Source organism: Malurus melanocephalus, unplaced genomic scaffold (genome assembly GCF_030028575.1).
Source record: "Malurus melanocephalus ecotype Western Australia unplaced genomic scaffold, MMel_1.1 scaffold_135, whole genome shotgun sequence".
Lineage (NCBI taxonomy): Eukaryota > Metazoa > Chordata > Aves > Passeriformes > Maluridae > Malurus > Malurus melanocephalus.
This window is the reverse complement of record NW_026623367.1, coordinates 742,680-758,128: the sequence shown is the minus strand read 5'-3', so window position 1 is coordinate 758,128 and position 15,449 is coordinate 742,680. Positions and strand designations below refer to the sequence as shown.

Below are 15,449 nucleotides of genomic sequence, written 5' to 3'. Positions count from 1 at the left end.
AAAAAGAAAAAGAAAAAGAAAAAGAAAAAGAAAAGAAAAAGAAAAAGAAAAAGAAAAAAAAAGAAACTAACTTATGCTAACTTAGGCTTAGCCATATCCAACCTTTTGTGTAACAACATCTAAAAAGCAATTTTAAATAAACAAGCCAGACTGCCTGGCAAAAAAACATCACTTTCATTTTGTCCCTCACTTTAATTGCGGTTGTAGACTTCATTCAAAAAGATTGGCAATAAAAAAGCCCCACAAAGTTTATGTTCTATCATGAAAGTGAATTGTCTTCAAATATCCAAACGAGAAAACTCCTCCTAAATCATTTGGATGCCTCTGACTGCTTCCCTCCCTTCCCTCCCTTCCTTTCATGGAGCATGACGAGCTGGGAATTTCAAACAACAAAATACTGCACTAGTGGGGATCTCTGCAAGTTTTCCTGGAAGATGCACAGAAATTATTAAATTATTGATTTTTAAATCCTTGTAAGGACTTAACAATACCTACRAATGAAGAAAAGTGATTCAAGAAATTCTTAAAATGCCATCATGGTAGAAACAAAGTGACTTATAATGGAAGCACGTGGAACTTTAGTTTGAAAGACTCTGTTAAAGCAATTTATCATCTATCAGGACTTATACAAAAGATCTTCATGGGAATTATAATCTTATGGCTTGTTGATGGACCCTTCAGAGCTTTCAACTCTAAGAATGAAAATATATTATTAAAAGTACAAATAGATCAACTCAACTGGATCCGTGGTCACTGTCTGTCTCAGGCACAGGGAGAAGGGGCCCCAAGYCCACATTTTCCCTGTTAAGGTCTTGCTCTGCACCAATGGTGCCCCAGAAACATTATGCAAGTGCACTCTCAAGCCTTGGCAGTGGCAAATTAATTCAATTTATCTTCACCTGCTTTCCTCCAGGTCCCAATCCATTACATTTTTATCACCTATCATTGTCCTAAGAGCACGCCCTGGAACACTTGCTCCATGTCAGCTGYCACCAGGTAATTTATGAAACCATTACAATCTGGATTTGTGTCTGGGCTCATGGATTTGTCACTTCATAAAGCAGAAATGCCATCCCCAGATGGATGAGGCTGGGCTGGACAGCATGACCCAGGCACACACCACCTGCCTCAGCCAGGTAAGGCTTTCCTGCTCCCATCAATGCTGTGCAAGGATGGAGACAATTGCTTTTGGGTCAATCTCTATCTCTTTCCACCTGCAAGAAGGTTGGGCCACTAATGAACCTGGATGGAATATTATTTCTCTGATTAGAGTATTATTACACCAGAAAAGCTCAATTCATATGAAATCTAAAGTCCTAAGAGATAAATTTGGCTTTTCTCAGCGTTTTCATCTCTTCAATGCCAGCTGAAATCCAGCTGAAAATGGCAAGGCACTGATAGAAACAGAATCCCAGGATGGCTGGGGTAGGAGAGGACCTTAAAGATCGTCCAGTGCCACCCCCTGCCATGGCAGGGACACCTTCCACWGTYCCAGGSTGCTCCAAGCCCTGTCCGAGCTGGCCTTGGGCACTTCCAGAGATGAGGAGAGGATTTACAAGGTTGTCTCTGCTGATGTGGAAGTTACATGAGACAACTTCTATATCACATGCAAAGCATGGCAGGGGCAGATCCGGTACTTATTAAAATAAATTGAGTTGCAGGAGTGAATTTTTGAATKAAAATAAATGGASTTACACCRRTAAATTTTGTATTAAAATAAATTGTGCTGCAGTAGTAAATTTTGTATTAAAATAAATGGTGTTGCAGYTGTAAATTTCAYATTAAAATAAATGGAGCTGCACCAGTTTACACCAACGAAAAATGTGGTTCATATGGCTACATTTCATGCCTTGCCCACTTCCCATACARGCTTCCTAAAATCCTACTCTGTTCTTTTGGATTCAAGAAGGAACTCCTACATCTCCTTTCCCTCACACAGGAAGAAAGTTTAAGCCCCATGGCTGCGATGCTCAAGGCTATTYAAGAATTTCTCCTCGCTGATTTTAACAGGGGTTATGTAACTGTCAGTCTTTGAAGGACTCAGCCTTTCTGCTGTGTCTCTTAGGAATTCTTGTTTGATTTTTAGGAGTCTGTCTTGTGAGTATTTCTGAGATGGTGATTGGCTCTGGCTGGTCTAACCTGGGTGTCAGATGACTCAGAGTTGGGCTTAGATGTAAAAATAGAATTATCTCAGTAAATGGGTTACCTGTGCCTGTTTTGTGCTCATCAATCACACCATAATGGCACTGCTGAGCACATCTTCCGTGATAAGCCAAGCCAACCACAGGGCAGCAGCTAAAAACAGAAGGTGATCAGGGTTTTAACAAAGCCCTTCCTCACACTTTTAACATTTTCCCTCTTTTTTGGCAGCTGCTGTGGTTTAAGGTGCCAGACCATGATTGTGGCACTGCTGTGTCCAGGATTAGAGTCACTTCAGTGAAGAAAATTCCTCCTCCAGAGCTCTGCCACAGTCTGACTTTYTGCCTTCACTCCTGGCTTATTTCCAGGATGCCTCCATTCCTTCCCCCCGCTTTCTTTCTGTTCTACATGGTTTACAGGAGCTTTCTCTACAGCTTGTTTTGTTGGCTTGTTTTAACTTTTTTCCTTTTTTTCCSACTTCCCCTCTGTTTTCCTGTAAACTTTAAATCTCAGCAGTGATCAGCAGATATGGAGATATCAGCAGACATAGGGGTAATAATCTACAGAAGTGGTCCAGGATGCAAATCTCTAACCTGCATGGGAAGTGGGCAAAGCATGAAGTGCAGTCACATGAACCACATTTTTTTGTTGGTGTAAATTGGTGCAGCTCCATTTATTTTAATGCAAAACTTACTGCTGCAACAACATTTATTTTAATACACAATTTACTACTGCAACACAATTTATTTTAGTACAAAATTTATCAGTGTAACTCCATTTATTTTAATGCTGACCAAGGTGATGGATGTGTGACATTTGTGTCGTGACAGGAGGTCCCCTGCAACCCCCATTTCCTGGAGCCAACGGGCACTGCTTGATTGGGTTTCACAGGAATTTGTGGATATTATTATTGTGGATATTTGTTCTTCAGGTCATATACAAGTGGAAGAGAAAAACAATGAGAAACTTAACACSAGCATTTCCTTTTCTCCTTGTGTTGCCTTGAGGGCCAGTTTTTAATTATGAGACATAGTTAAGGGAAAAAAAAGAGGTATTTTTACTTTGGTATTTGATGGGATCCTAGGTGGACAATTTGCTAGAATGCAAAAAATAGCTGGAAAATACACACTGTCTATAACACGTGTAAGAGTTTTATAGACTTCACAAATTAATATATTTATCTAGGATTTCCTAATCATTAATAAATGAAGTAATGTCTCCTTATTTTAAGGAMTCTCCCCCTGGGATGAGGCTGGAGCCCWRTTTTAGAGAGAARGCTTCAACCTTCAGGTTTAAGATACTCCAGGGTACTTTATTTCTTATTGAGAACATTTGRTTTCTTTCTTTAGTAGAACTTTTAAATTAAGGTAGATTATTAGGCTGTAAGAATTATAAATGTGTAGGMAAAGGGTACAAGAGTATAGAAAATGTTTAGAAGGGTATATAAAATATATAAAAAGGAAAGGCAAAAATCATCAGGCATCATTTGGGCTGCTCCTTGGGATGAGAATTAAATATGGTTCCAGCTCTCAGGGCTCTTCTCCCCAAGCCAGTGAGCCCAGGTGAGCAGATACTCATCTGTGGTGCTTCTGGGCACATTTCACARCTCCTCTGTTTAGGAGGGAACAGCTGCCTTTCCCAGGGGCTTCGGGTTTGCTAATATTGCTAATAAATTTGCTAATATTTGTTTTGCTTTAAGTCAGTGCATAAAAAGGCTTCTACTCTTCCATCTCTCCATCAGCCTGCACATYGTGGTGCTCCCACACGGATCTGAGTAGCCTCAGATGAGGCTGTGAAAGAAATAAAAATGGATCTCTCTCTCTTCAATTTCCATRAATAAAGCTAATTTAGGGGCCTGTAGCTGTTATCAGTTTGTYCTGAGGGAATTATTGTGGGGAAAAAAAAACAATTTTTCACTCTGAAAATATGAGATGTGTATGTAACTCCCACTTTCCCTTGCAACAAATAATTCTTTAGTTGGAATTTTTTGTCTTACGGAATAACACAAAAGGGAAAAGATAAATGATGTGATCTCCCTTGGCTGAATCTTCAGCAAGGGCAAATTTGCAGAGCTCAGAAAAAAAGTCAGCTTGAATTTAATCTGTAGAACCTGATCTCTGTTTACAGCAAACTGTTGGCTTTGTCTTGAGCGAGGCTGGAAATGTAAGTGGTTCRTCATTTTTATGCCATCCAGATATGACAGTAATGAAACTGTATCAAAACCTATCCATAAACCCACGAAAAAATAAATGAAACAACAATTGAAGGGTTCAGTTCAATCCCTCTACCACGTTTGTTGTTTTGACTGTAGCATTTCACAGGGAGTTCCCCAGGGAGAGAAGGAAAGGGGAAGAAAAATTGTGGGAATGCCAAGAGGAAAAGGCACCAAACCTATGGAAATCAACGTGAAAAACTAAAACTTCTAAGGAGGCCTCTTGAGTCTGGCAGAGAAAAAAAAAAAAAAAAAAAAAAAAAAAAAAAAAAAAAAAAAANGCTGAAACATGGTGCAATTTTTCTTACGCTATGAATAATTTTTGGATGTAACAGAGGGATGTGCAGAGAATTTTCCATCAGAAATGAACAATTACTGAGACTGAATGTAATCTGAAGGAATCAAAATGAACAGTTATTGAAGGAGTCCAAGTGGGTGGTTCCACAGAGACCTCTGAGCCTGATCATCTCAACATCCAAGGGTTTAAAGCCCCGTCTGACAAACACAGATGGAGCAGATGACGGKTTTTAATCCATTTAAGCCAATAGGATGATTCAGTTACGCAAATTACAATGAAAAAGCCACACAAATACTTTATGACAGAGATGGAGAAAGTGGGTTTGTCTGTTCATGGTACCATGAGCAATAGATTGTGTCTGTGTGGCCATCACACTCCTCTGCTATTTCTATCCCCCAAGAAAATCCAAAGTTCCTCCAGTGTTTTGTTTCTTACTGGAAAATCCTACAAAAAATCCACCTTTGGAAGAGGTCAGTCTTAGGATTGATTGTCCACGAACCAAGTGACCCACATTGTGCCTAGAAACCAGTCTGATAAATTTGGACACCTGGGAAGAGGAGGAGTGAGGAACATTTGCGAAGCCACCGGTGCCGAGTTTGTGTCTGTGAGACACATTTTCATAACCAAGGACAGCTGGGACCGAGGGTGGGGGCTCCAGCGAAGGGGCTTGACCTGGGGTGAATTGCAGCACCACTTGTCCTCCTAATTGGTGTTTTTTTATCAATTATGCTAATTTCCTAAAACCTATCAAACTTTATTCAACCCTGTAGGGTTGGGATTTTGTGGATGTTCTTCCATGGCTGCCCCTGGAGCTCCAATAAAGACCTGATTTTACATCACTTCCTATCCTAAAATCATCCTGAGCTTCATTCCTAGGTTGAAAAAGGCAACACAAGCAGCAGGACTTCTCTTTCCCTCAGGAGTGAATTTATCCCTAAAGTAGAACCAAGGAACTCAAGGAGGCTTCAGATGCCACACATCGCTCTACAATACTACCCAGTGCATGTGCTGGTTCACAYCATGACTCAGTGATGCTCATCACATGTATTTTGGCTGCATTGGCCCCGAAATGCTTACAGCCACATTCTCAGGCACTGTGGGCCACAGAAATGCTCAATCAATTWATTTTTCTGGGTGCTTGTTCGTGTTGAACTCAATGGCAATCCAAAACCCTTTGAGTTTAAAATGGCACAGAATTAAYGTGCCAAGCACCTGAGGCTTCCCAAACTAGGTAAAATGAAGAAAAAATGCAGTAAAGCCTATTAGAAAGGGTTTTTTATTACATCTACATCTTCATTTGTTGGAGTTTCTACTTGATTGAACATTGACACATTTGTTACTGGAGAGCTGAAAGCATTTTTATGGCTGGAGTGTAGAAGATATTTTTAAGTCTTCTTATTGCAACAGGTAATATMAAATTGAAGAGTTTGGTGCCTTCCTCAGAAATGCTGGAGGAGGTTTCTATTCATTTGGATTTTATGGCCCTAAATCTGTTCTGGAAGAGGAGTGTCTTTATCCTTTCATTCCCTAAAGGAACCAAGCACGATACTTTCTCTTCTAATGAAACACTTTTATTGCTCTGGGTTTGCCCTGTTCTAAACCAGCACAGCAGTGGCAGCATTCAGCAAATTGTTTGTTCAAATCTCTGCTTAGACTGAATCAGCTCAAGACCACATCCAGCCATTGCACACAATGATTTCAGTGAATTGTGTAGAAAGCCCTGAATATATGAATCAGTGCCCAGGTCTCCCAAGTCAAGCTTTATCCTTCAAGCTCGAAGCACTAACTTAATTCAAGCCAAGCAATCCCACAGGAGCTCAATGGAGTTTATAACAATTTCTCCTTACAGATGAATGYTAAGAGAGGCATTTTGACTGTGTTTCACGTCGGTATTTTGCCACTGTGGCATAAAAGATCATCTAAAATGCTGGTCCAAGACTGGTGTAGATTTTGCAAGGGGTATGTTCAGCCTGGTGTGGTGGAAACTAATTTTTCCCACATAATTTTACAACCCTTGCATTATCTAGCCATCCACCCTGAGCTGGCAATTAATTTAAAAATCTCCTGATGGGAAGAAACACAAATGATGTTGTAGCCATGGGACTACCTGAAAGCGCCATGCCTTCCAGGARCCATGGATTCTGCAGGAAAATTCCTGTATTTTCACCCAGAAGTGTTTCTGGATTGATGAGAAGCAGACACTTCTCACTCAGCTCTCTGCAACTGCACCTCAGTCCTGACCCAGTGCAAATTCCCACAGGGATTAGAGGTTGGATCAAACCCCGTGTCCTGTCTTGGCTCCTCTGCCAATAACCATTGACAATTATTTGTGGCAATTTATTCCAGTTTCCACATCTTCCTATCCATTCATCGACCTTCACAAGAAAATCCCATTCCAAGAATACAGATCCCAGTRAGCCACAGAGAGGAAAAAGCACACAGGGACATTCCAAAGGGAGTGCATCATGCTGCAGACAGTTCTTGAGAAAAGCTGAAAGGTGGCTGCTCAGGGTATCAGCTGAGAGATGCTCTGAAAGGTTATTTTAASAGCAGGGACAGAATTCAGGGTAGGGATGGAGGAAAGCCAGCAAGCAAGGAAGAAATTGGGTGGATGGAAAAAGAATCTTTTTTCTGGTCCCGTATGACATAAAAAACAGGTCCAGAGGGATCTGCTGGAGTGCTGTGCCCAGTCCCCTGCTATTATCAGCAAGCAGCTCATCTAATGTTACGAATTTTCTGTGGAGGGTTCCTGTTTTCCTTTTTTTTTTTTTTTCCTTGATAACTTCTGATCACATCTCTTCAATTTGGTGATTTCAATTTCCTGCCTAAATTTATTCATGACCAGCGTCCTCTTGCGTCAATGTGGCCTTTAGATAAACAGCCCTTCTCCCTCCTTAACATTTGCTCCAGCTGATAACACTGAGTTTGAAAGGGAAAAAAATACCACAACTCCTTTATTGCTCTTATTTATCATCCCAGTAGGGAAATCTCACAGTTGCAGACAGCAAGCGTGGGATACTGACTCAGATGAAAAATGGGTGATGATGTCTGCACACACATTTCCTGCCTGAAGTCCTACAGGGATCTGGTTACTGGAGCCCAGAGAATCACCCACATAAAGGTGTCTTCTCCCAAATGATTGAACAGACTCCAGGGAATGGATTAATTGGAGCCCCACTGATAYGCTTGCACTCTATACATGTAATTCATGTGTAGGTACTTACCCCATAGACACCTAGAATTATTTATGTGAATTTGCATCTGGCTCCTGTCCTCACTGAAGGAAAAGGWTTTATTCAATCCCTAAACACAAGTTTCCTTTGGCCAGGAATATCCAAGAAATTGGCGTGTGGCTGGGAGATGGACACAGGACTGACAGGAGCCTCAAAGTCCTGYAGAGCTGTGAGTTTGATCTGATAAAATCATTGAGGTTGGAAAACACCTCTAAGACCACTGAGTCCAAGTTCAGAAGAGACCAGATATAAAATATAAATATCTACATTTTGGACTCTGATAACCAACTTGTTCCTTCCCCAGATAAATTAAACTGCAACAGTGATGTCTGGGTTTTTTTTTTTCCTTTCAAACAGAAAAGGATTTGAAATCTTCCCCAAGTACYGCCTCACACACATTTGCAAGGCCATTTTTGGTGTCCTGTTTAAGAGGGGTGACAAAATGTTGGAAATTTCATAGTGTGAGGCTACTTACTGAGCTCACAAAGCAGTGCTCGGACTCCCCGCTTTCAAACAGGATSACGTCCTTCACGAACACCGCGATGGCTCTCATGATGAAGGACATGAAGAGATGCATGTGGATGTAATTCCGAGTGCAGTGAAGTTTCCTGTTGGGAAGAGATTAAACATTTCTGAACAGCAGATCTTCTCAAAGGCATTATTTTTATATTTTTTGTGTTTCTTCTGCCAGGACATARAGGAGTAATTAAGCACTAGAAATCCTGAGACAGGCTCTGGTCTGATGAACATCACCACAAATCCACTTAAGCCTCTTTAAATCCACATAACGTGGCAATCCACGTATCTGCAGCAGCGCTGTTGCTTTTTCAATTCTCAGAAAAAAGGACAAAACACAGAATGACAGAAGCAGGTCCATCCCACCGCTCTCCACTGGAAAAGAAATGTTTTTGACTGAGCAGACTGCGCTCATGATTAAGGGCTGTTTGCTACACAATGTTTCTGCTGCGATAATTCTTTYCAAAGTGAAACATCTCTTCAAGAAGGCAAATAAATTCTTAGCATCTGTTGCCAGAATGAACACACATTACAGGCTTTCTGGAGCAATATGAAGCATATTTTCACTTAAAAATTATTGGTTGTTAATGATACTGAGAACAGCACCAGAGTTTTTCTATCCCTTGCCTGCTAATGTTTTGAAGATTAATTCTGATCAAGCAGGAGCTTTTTTCAAGTGAGACTTTACATCAGCTGAAGTGAAAGGCTTAATAGTTTGGAATTGGGCATTTTGCACAGACACCAGAACCACACCAGGCCTCATTCAGCAACATAATCCAATTACCACCTCTTAATGAGTCGCTGTGCATTGGCCGATGATTGCATGGTAATGGGACTGAGCTGAGCCCTCTGMAATTGCAGGCAAAGGCAAATCAAGTCAGGCTGTTTCCCATGAAGGAAGAGTGGGATCCTCAATGGTTTCACCAGCCTGGCTGGCACCTTGAACCTTGCTGAGGTAATTTGTGTGTGTGTCTGATTGACTCCTCCATTGTAAGAGCTATGGAGAGCATTAGGAAAGTGAAGTGCAAAGTTCCTGTAGGATAAGGCCAGCCTTGGTGTGAGAGCTATCGTAGGAAATATGCTCTGTCCTACTGGAGATGGAACCAAAAGGCTCTTCCATCTCACAGAGCAGCAGTTCTCCCTTCACATAAACAACTTTATAACAGGAGATTACCCATATGCCGGCTCCTTCATTGGAGGCACCCAAATTTAGGTGCCTGAATCTATTACAAACAATAGAGAGCAAGAATTAATCCATTTGCTGCAACCCAGGCTTCCAATGCCCGTGATGGGCCGCAGAGTATCTGCTCACCAACCCATGAGAGCCTGGGTCTCCTGAAGCCCTTGCATCATATCTGCCACCCCTATGCACAACTCAGGGACACCTGCATGGTTAAAATGGCTCTGAGTGCCTTGTCTTGCCATAGAGACACATTCAGGAAGTGTTTCTGGAAAAGACTTTGGGAGGAAAGATGTTGCCCAGAGAGGCTGTGGCTGTCCCATCCCTGGAAGTGTCCAAGGCCTGGATGGATGRGGCTTGGAGCAGCCTGGGACAGTGGAAGGTCTCCCTGCCCATTGCAGAGGGTGGGATGGGATGGTCATTAAGGTTTTTTCCAACCCAAATCATTCTGGGATTTTGTGATCCTGGATATTTTTTGATATAATTTTGGATATCATTTTGAACACCTCCTTTAAGTAGAACTTCCATGGTATCCATACATAGCATTCTGACCAGGATTGTAGGGACTGTAAAAGGTTTATGGGGTAATGYCCTCAACAGGGATCCATCATGCAACAATCTGCCTTTAGTGAGATTAATCCACCTCAATAATTGGATTTGGTTACAACTGTCACACCAAGCTCACGAATCACACACCAAAGCACAGGGGAACTGAAAGATGGAGGAGATATCGTCCCCTGTCCAATGCAGATAGACAGAAATGTTTGGCATCTTCCTGCAAYACCCACAGCCTGTACAGCCCGTAAATTAACAACTTTTGAGTCATTCCCTTCTCCCTGTGCAATTTTTTGGCTCATGGCCTTACCTGAAGAGACACAGAATGATCATGGCAGCCGTGAGGGCAATGAGGGACAAGGTGTGTCCGATGGTGTAGCCGGTCTTGACCGTTCCATAGAACGCCGTTTGCTGGTGGAAGGAAAGAAAACCGGGCTTTCAAAGAGGTCACAAAGTGCGTTCCTAAACACAGCACCATTGCTTGCTGGGACGAGGAGATCACCCTTCTCCATTCCCTTAAAACACCTCCACCCTTTAAAATCCCATCCAGCAGAGTGACCCCAAAACCGTTGATGGGTGTGAGGAGAACGCGTCCGGTTGCAGCAGAGCYTGGGTCACCCCAAAACCAGGTTAGGGTCGTTCAAGAGAAAGGTTCCTGCTGGAAGGAGGCTGATTTGACATCTGCAGAGGCAGTTCCAGCCTAAAACCTTGTGGAAGAGGAATAATTAATTAATGTTCAGCTGAAGAGCGCACTGACACTGGGTCTGACGTGATGAGACCGGTGCCTCATTTCATTAAGGAAGTTTGAGGGAAATCGGTTTGGTTTTGTGGAATTTACRCTGTGTTTGGGCAAGTAAAAACTTAAAAAAATATTCTCACTGGAATCACATAGATGTTAACTCAGAAATATTGGAAATTGGTTCACGGCTTTTCTCTTTGACAGCACTCAGAGGGAGTCTCTGGGCATGGGGATTTGAACTCAACAGGGAATCCCTGTCTTAAAAAAATGGGCAAATAAGCTCTCCAAGTCTGTCCAGCAACACTCTGAATCAATACTTTGATTTTCAGCTTAAAAGAAAGGACAAAAAMCAATCAAAATATAAAATTATTTAAACACTTATCCTAATTTTTTTTTTTTTTAAATCTAAGTTTTTATGAGAATCTAACTCAGWTTGTGGGCAATTTTAGTTTTTCCAGCCCCTTGATTGACCCTCCTCTGCCCTCCTTGTCACTGTTTTCTATAAATATTACAAACAGCCAAAACCACAAAAAGCAGTTTAGACAGAAAACCTAAACCCTGTCTTTTTTTGGAAAAGCAATACTCCACAGCACGGAGAGTTGACATTTTTATGTGCCATTTTCACAGGCCTTGACAAGAATTTGGTACTTTGCAGAAGCGATGAGGCTGAGGTGAGCAGCAATCCTTCAGCATTTGCACAGGGCAGCTTGGAGGGGTGTTAAAACAAGAGTTTTTGAAGATAACACTGGTCAAATCTTCGACCACAGACATCAGAGGTGTTTAAAGTGCTGTGTTTTCACAGCTCCGTGCAGTGAATCCACATCACTGAAAGCTTTGGGTCACTCTGAATGGATAATTCACAGCAAGGATAATTTCTCTGCCCGGTCGTGCCCACATCAAGCCAGRAGGCTGCTGTGGTGATGAGCCCACCCTGTTTGGTGTGGTCAGAACTGCAGGGAGGGACTTGCCCTGCACTGGGGAACAGGAGAGGCTGCTCCTTTCTGCCCCACTGGCTCACAGATTTCACCCAAAATTACCTGATATTGAATCATAGAATTCTGGAACAGTTTGGGTTGGAAGAGACCTTAAAGATCTCATTCCTATCCCCTGCCATGGCAGGGACACCTTCCACTGTCCCAGGSTGCTCCAAGCCCTGTCCAGCCTGGCCCTGGACACTTCCAGSGATCCAGGGGCAGCCACAGCTTCTCTGGGCACCCTGTGCCAGGGTCTYMCCACCCTCAAAGGGAACAATTTCTTCCCAATAKCCCATCAAAACCTAYTCTCTTTCAGTTTGAAGCCATTCTCCCTTGTCTCGTCACTCCAGACTCGTTTTTTTTGTCAGCTGCCCGCCAGTACTGGAAGGCCACAATGGGGTCACCCTAAAACTTCTCTTTTCCAGGCTGAACAATCCCAGCTCTCCCAGCCTTTCCTCCCAGCAGAGCTGCTCCATCCCTCAGAGCATCCTGCTGCCTCCTCTGGAYGRGTTCCAGCAGCTCCARGTCCTTCCCGTGCTGGGCCCCAGGGCTGGGGGCAGCTCTGCAGGTGRGGTCTCACCTGAGTGGGGCAGAGGGACAGAATCTGCCCTTCCCTGCCCATATCAGCCCAGGATACACTGGATTTCTGGCCTGAAAGTGCACATTCCCATCCATGTCCAGCTTCTCATCTACCAGCGCCCCAAAGGTAAAATCTTCCTTCCAGCCTTACTGGGATGCCAAAGGCAGCTCTGACTTTTCCAGTTAAAGCAGTCAACCTCCCTCAAGGTGATTTCACCTGTCTCTATTATCTCTATTTTTCATGGCACCAGGGCAGACCTGTTCCAGGAAAGGCCTGACCAGCAGSAGAAGGGAGCTCGTGTCAGGGGCTGTGGGAGGAGGAGCTCATCACACGCTTTATTTAGGAGASCAGAGCAAAGTAGGCCTTCTGATTTTTAGAGCTATTCCCAGGAGCAAGTTGTGCACAGAAAGTTCCTGGTGTTATTCAACAAGCAATTCCCTGCTGTTTTCCCCTATTTTTTATGGTGACTAATCCTGCTGGTGTRGAGAAGGAAGGTTCTGTATTCAGCTTTAATGCAGGATGTGGGGTCATCGCTGTTCTGGAAACAGCACATAATGACTGCTTGCTCTTCCCTGCACTTGCTAACGACAATCAGTTCCCATTTTACAGATATCAAAGCAGAGATTTTTACCCAGGATCAGAAAGGGAATTGCAATTTCACTCAGGGTCCAGATTATAAAATATTCTCATTGGAAAAGAGAGGGATGTAGATAAGTGAAGGCAATGCATGCCAGGATGTCTGGATTCTGACTGCAGACCCAGGCTGAACCACAGAATGAAATTAGGCAATTTCATCRTCATCTCTCCGACTTCTGAAAGCTTCTGCTTAATTTCACAGGAGCGTGATAATAGCAATTATTTCAGGTAGATGCTAAACTGAGATTAACTGAGATTTATTTTCCTTGGTTTCTGTTCAGTAACCTCAGCATTTGTCCYTTGGTGTCTTGGTTGAAAATGAGAACATTTACATTTTTGAGAGAAAAATAAGAGAAATGCTGATATACAGTCTTCCAGTAGCTGAAGGTATTTGGGGTTCACATCACCCTACCCAAAGCCATTTGGATTCCCTCAAGAGTAAAGAAAAGAGATCACTTTGGACAAAAATGTGGGCTGAACTGACCTCTGGAGATGTCTCTTTATTTCAGCATCTTCAGACAGAACCTACAGAGAATGGGATGGGAGCACACCAGGGAGAAGAGCAGCACATCTGACAGGGGAACAGCAGAACAGCCCCACTCCTCTTTGCTAATGCAGCTTCTTTAAAGGGCAGATTGAAAGGGCTCATCACCCCTGCAGACATCCCAAGAGCAGCATTTCAGCACCTGCATCTTCTGCTGCTTAGGGACTGCCAGAATTCACAGCAAAACATTACAAACTGCCCTTATTTATTTTTCATATTTCTTCTGGTTGTTTCTGACTTGAGATCAAAAGTTCCCAAAGTGTTTTATGCCTGGAAGGTTGTCAGTCATTCCTGGACCTTGTGTCCTGCACAACCTGCTGGGTTTTTTTTCAATTCCCTTTATTTTTTGCTCCCCAAACTGACTGCCAATTCAACAACCACAAAACAAAAATCTATTCTTCTTCACTGCTGCTACTGCATGTAGCCACCCCCTCAGCCACCYTTCCCACAAATTAGACTAAAATAGCAGGACAAAACTGCAGAAATCAARGGAAAATAATTAAGAAATAATTAAGAGAACACAATACATGTTCTCCCGCTAACGCGGCGCTCTGGCAGCACTGCAGTCCATTGCGTGGCCGGAGTATGTCCCAAGAATTCCCAAATCCCCTCTGCAGCAGGAAAAYAAACCAGAGCTCTGGAAGGAGGTCATCCCAGAGCAGACCTGGAACAATGGTTTCTGCAGCCTCGCAGCTCAGCCTGAGGGATGGACACTCGAGGGTGTGAGGTGGTGGCTGACCTTGAAGGCAGACTAAGGATCTCTTCAGCAGAGCCCTGAAGTTCTTCGTGCACCTCTCCCTTTGCTGTTTTCTGTTTTCTTTCACACTCAAAGGTGGCTCAGTTCTGCTCAGATCCCCTGTTAACTCTTTGAGTGCCTTGGCAATGTGTGCCCATACCCAGAGACCTCTCACCACATCAAGACACAGATTACCAAAAATGGGTTGGGATGGAAGAGATCTTAAAGATCATCTCATTTCACCCCCTGCCATGGCAGGGACATTTTCTACTATCCCAGGGTGCTCCAAACCCCATCCAACCTGGYCTTGGGCACTGCCAGGGATCCAGGGGCAGCCACAGCTTCTCTGGCACCCTGTGCCAGGGCCTCTCCATCTTCACAGGGAGGAATTTCTTCCCGATATCTAATCCAARTCTACCCTCCTWCAGCTTCAACACCATTCCTCCTTCAGCTTAACACCATTCCCATCACTCCAAGCCCTTGTGAAAAGTCCCTCTCCAGCCTTTTTGCAAGCCCTCTCTAAATACTGGGAGTAAATATTAGTTTATTATTAATAATTATTCTTTATTATTAATTATTATTCTCTATTATTAATTATTATTCTTTATTATTGAGATTCCTACATCCAACATTTACTAACACTGATGTATGTCTTCAACAACAACAAAAAAGCATTGGCAGAGGTTTAATATAAACACATTAACTTATTTCATTAAAACATAAACACTGCAATATATGATTGCAGTGTAATATAACTTTTGTTGCATAAGCTTTTTCTTGTTGTCCATGGGACTGCTACAGGTGATTAGATTAGATGCTGAACTTTGAGTTTGGTGAGGTGAATCTTGCTTCTAACATTTGGATGCTTAGACTTCACCCTTCATGTCTCAGCATGCAGTAAACCAGTAACAAATTCCTTCTTGTGTAATGACAGTACTCTGGAAAGCTAATCACACCTAGGTCAGTGATTGCTAATTTATATGCAAACAATAACCCAGAGAACTTGTGGATTTCCAATCAAAATTTAGTAAAATTTCRTGAAAATGTGTGTTCCCTACAGCAGTCTGTAGGGATATTTTAGATATTCAGGTATTTAGATATTTAGCT

At 42.7% G+C, this 15,449-nt stretch overlaps 1 protein-coding gene across 1 annotated transcript in view; it reads right to left on the bottom strand.

The window, feature by feature from the left end:
- VIPR1 (vasoactive intestinal peptide receptor 1) overlaps positions 1 to 15,449 on the bottom strand; it is a 99,658-nt gene that overhangs the window by 21,427 nt on the left and 62,782 nt on the right. The window contains exons 5-6 of the mRNA XM_057370875.1: positions 10,444 to 10,544; positions 8,358 to 8,490 (exon numbers count right to left, since the gene is read on the bottom strand). Coding sequence (XP_057226858.1) covers positions 8,358 to 8,490; positions 10,444 to 10,544 — 234 coding nt within the window. The remainder of the gene's footprint in view (positions 1 to 8,357; positions 8,491 to 10,443; positions 10,545 to 15,449) is intronic.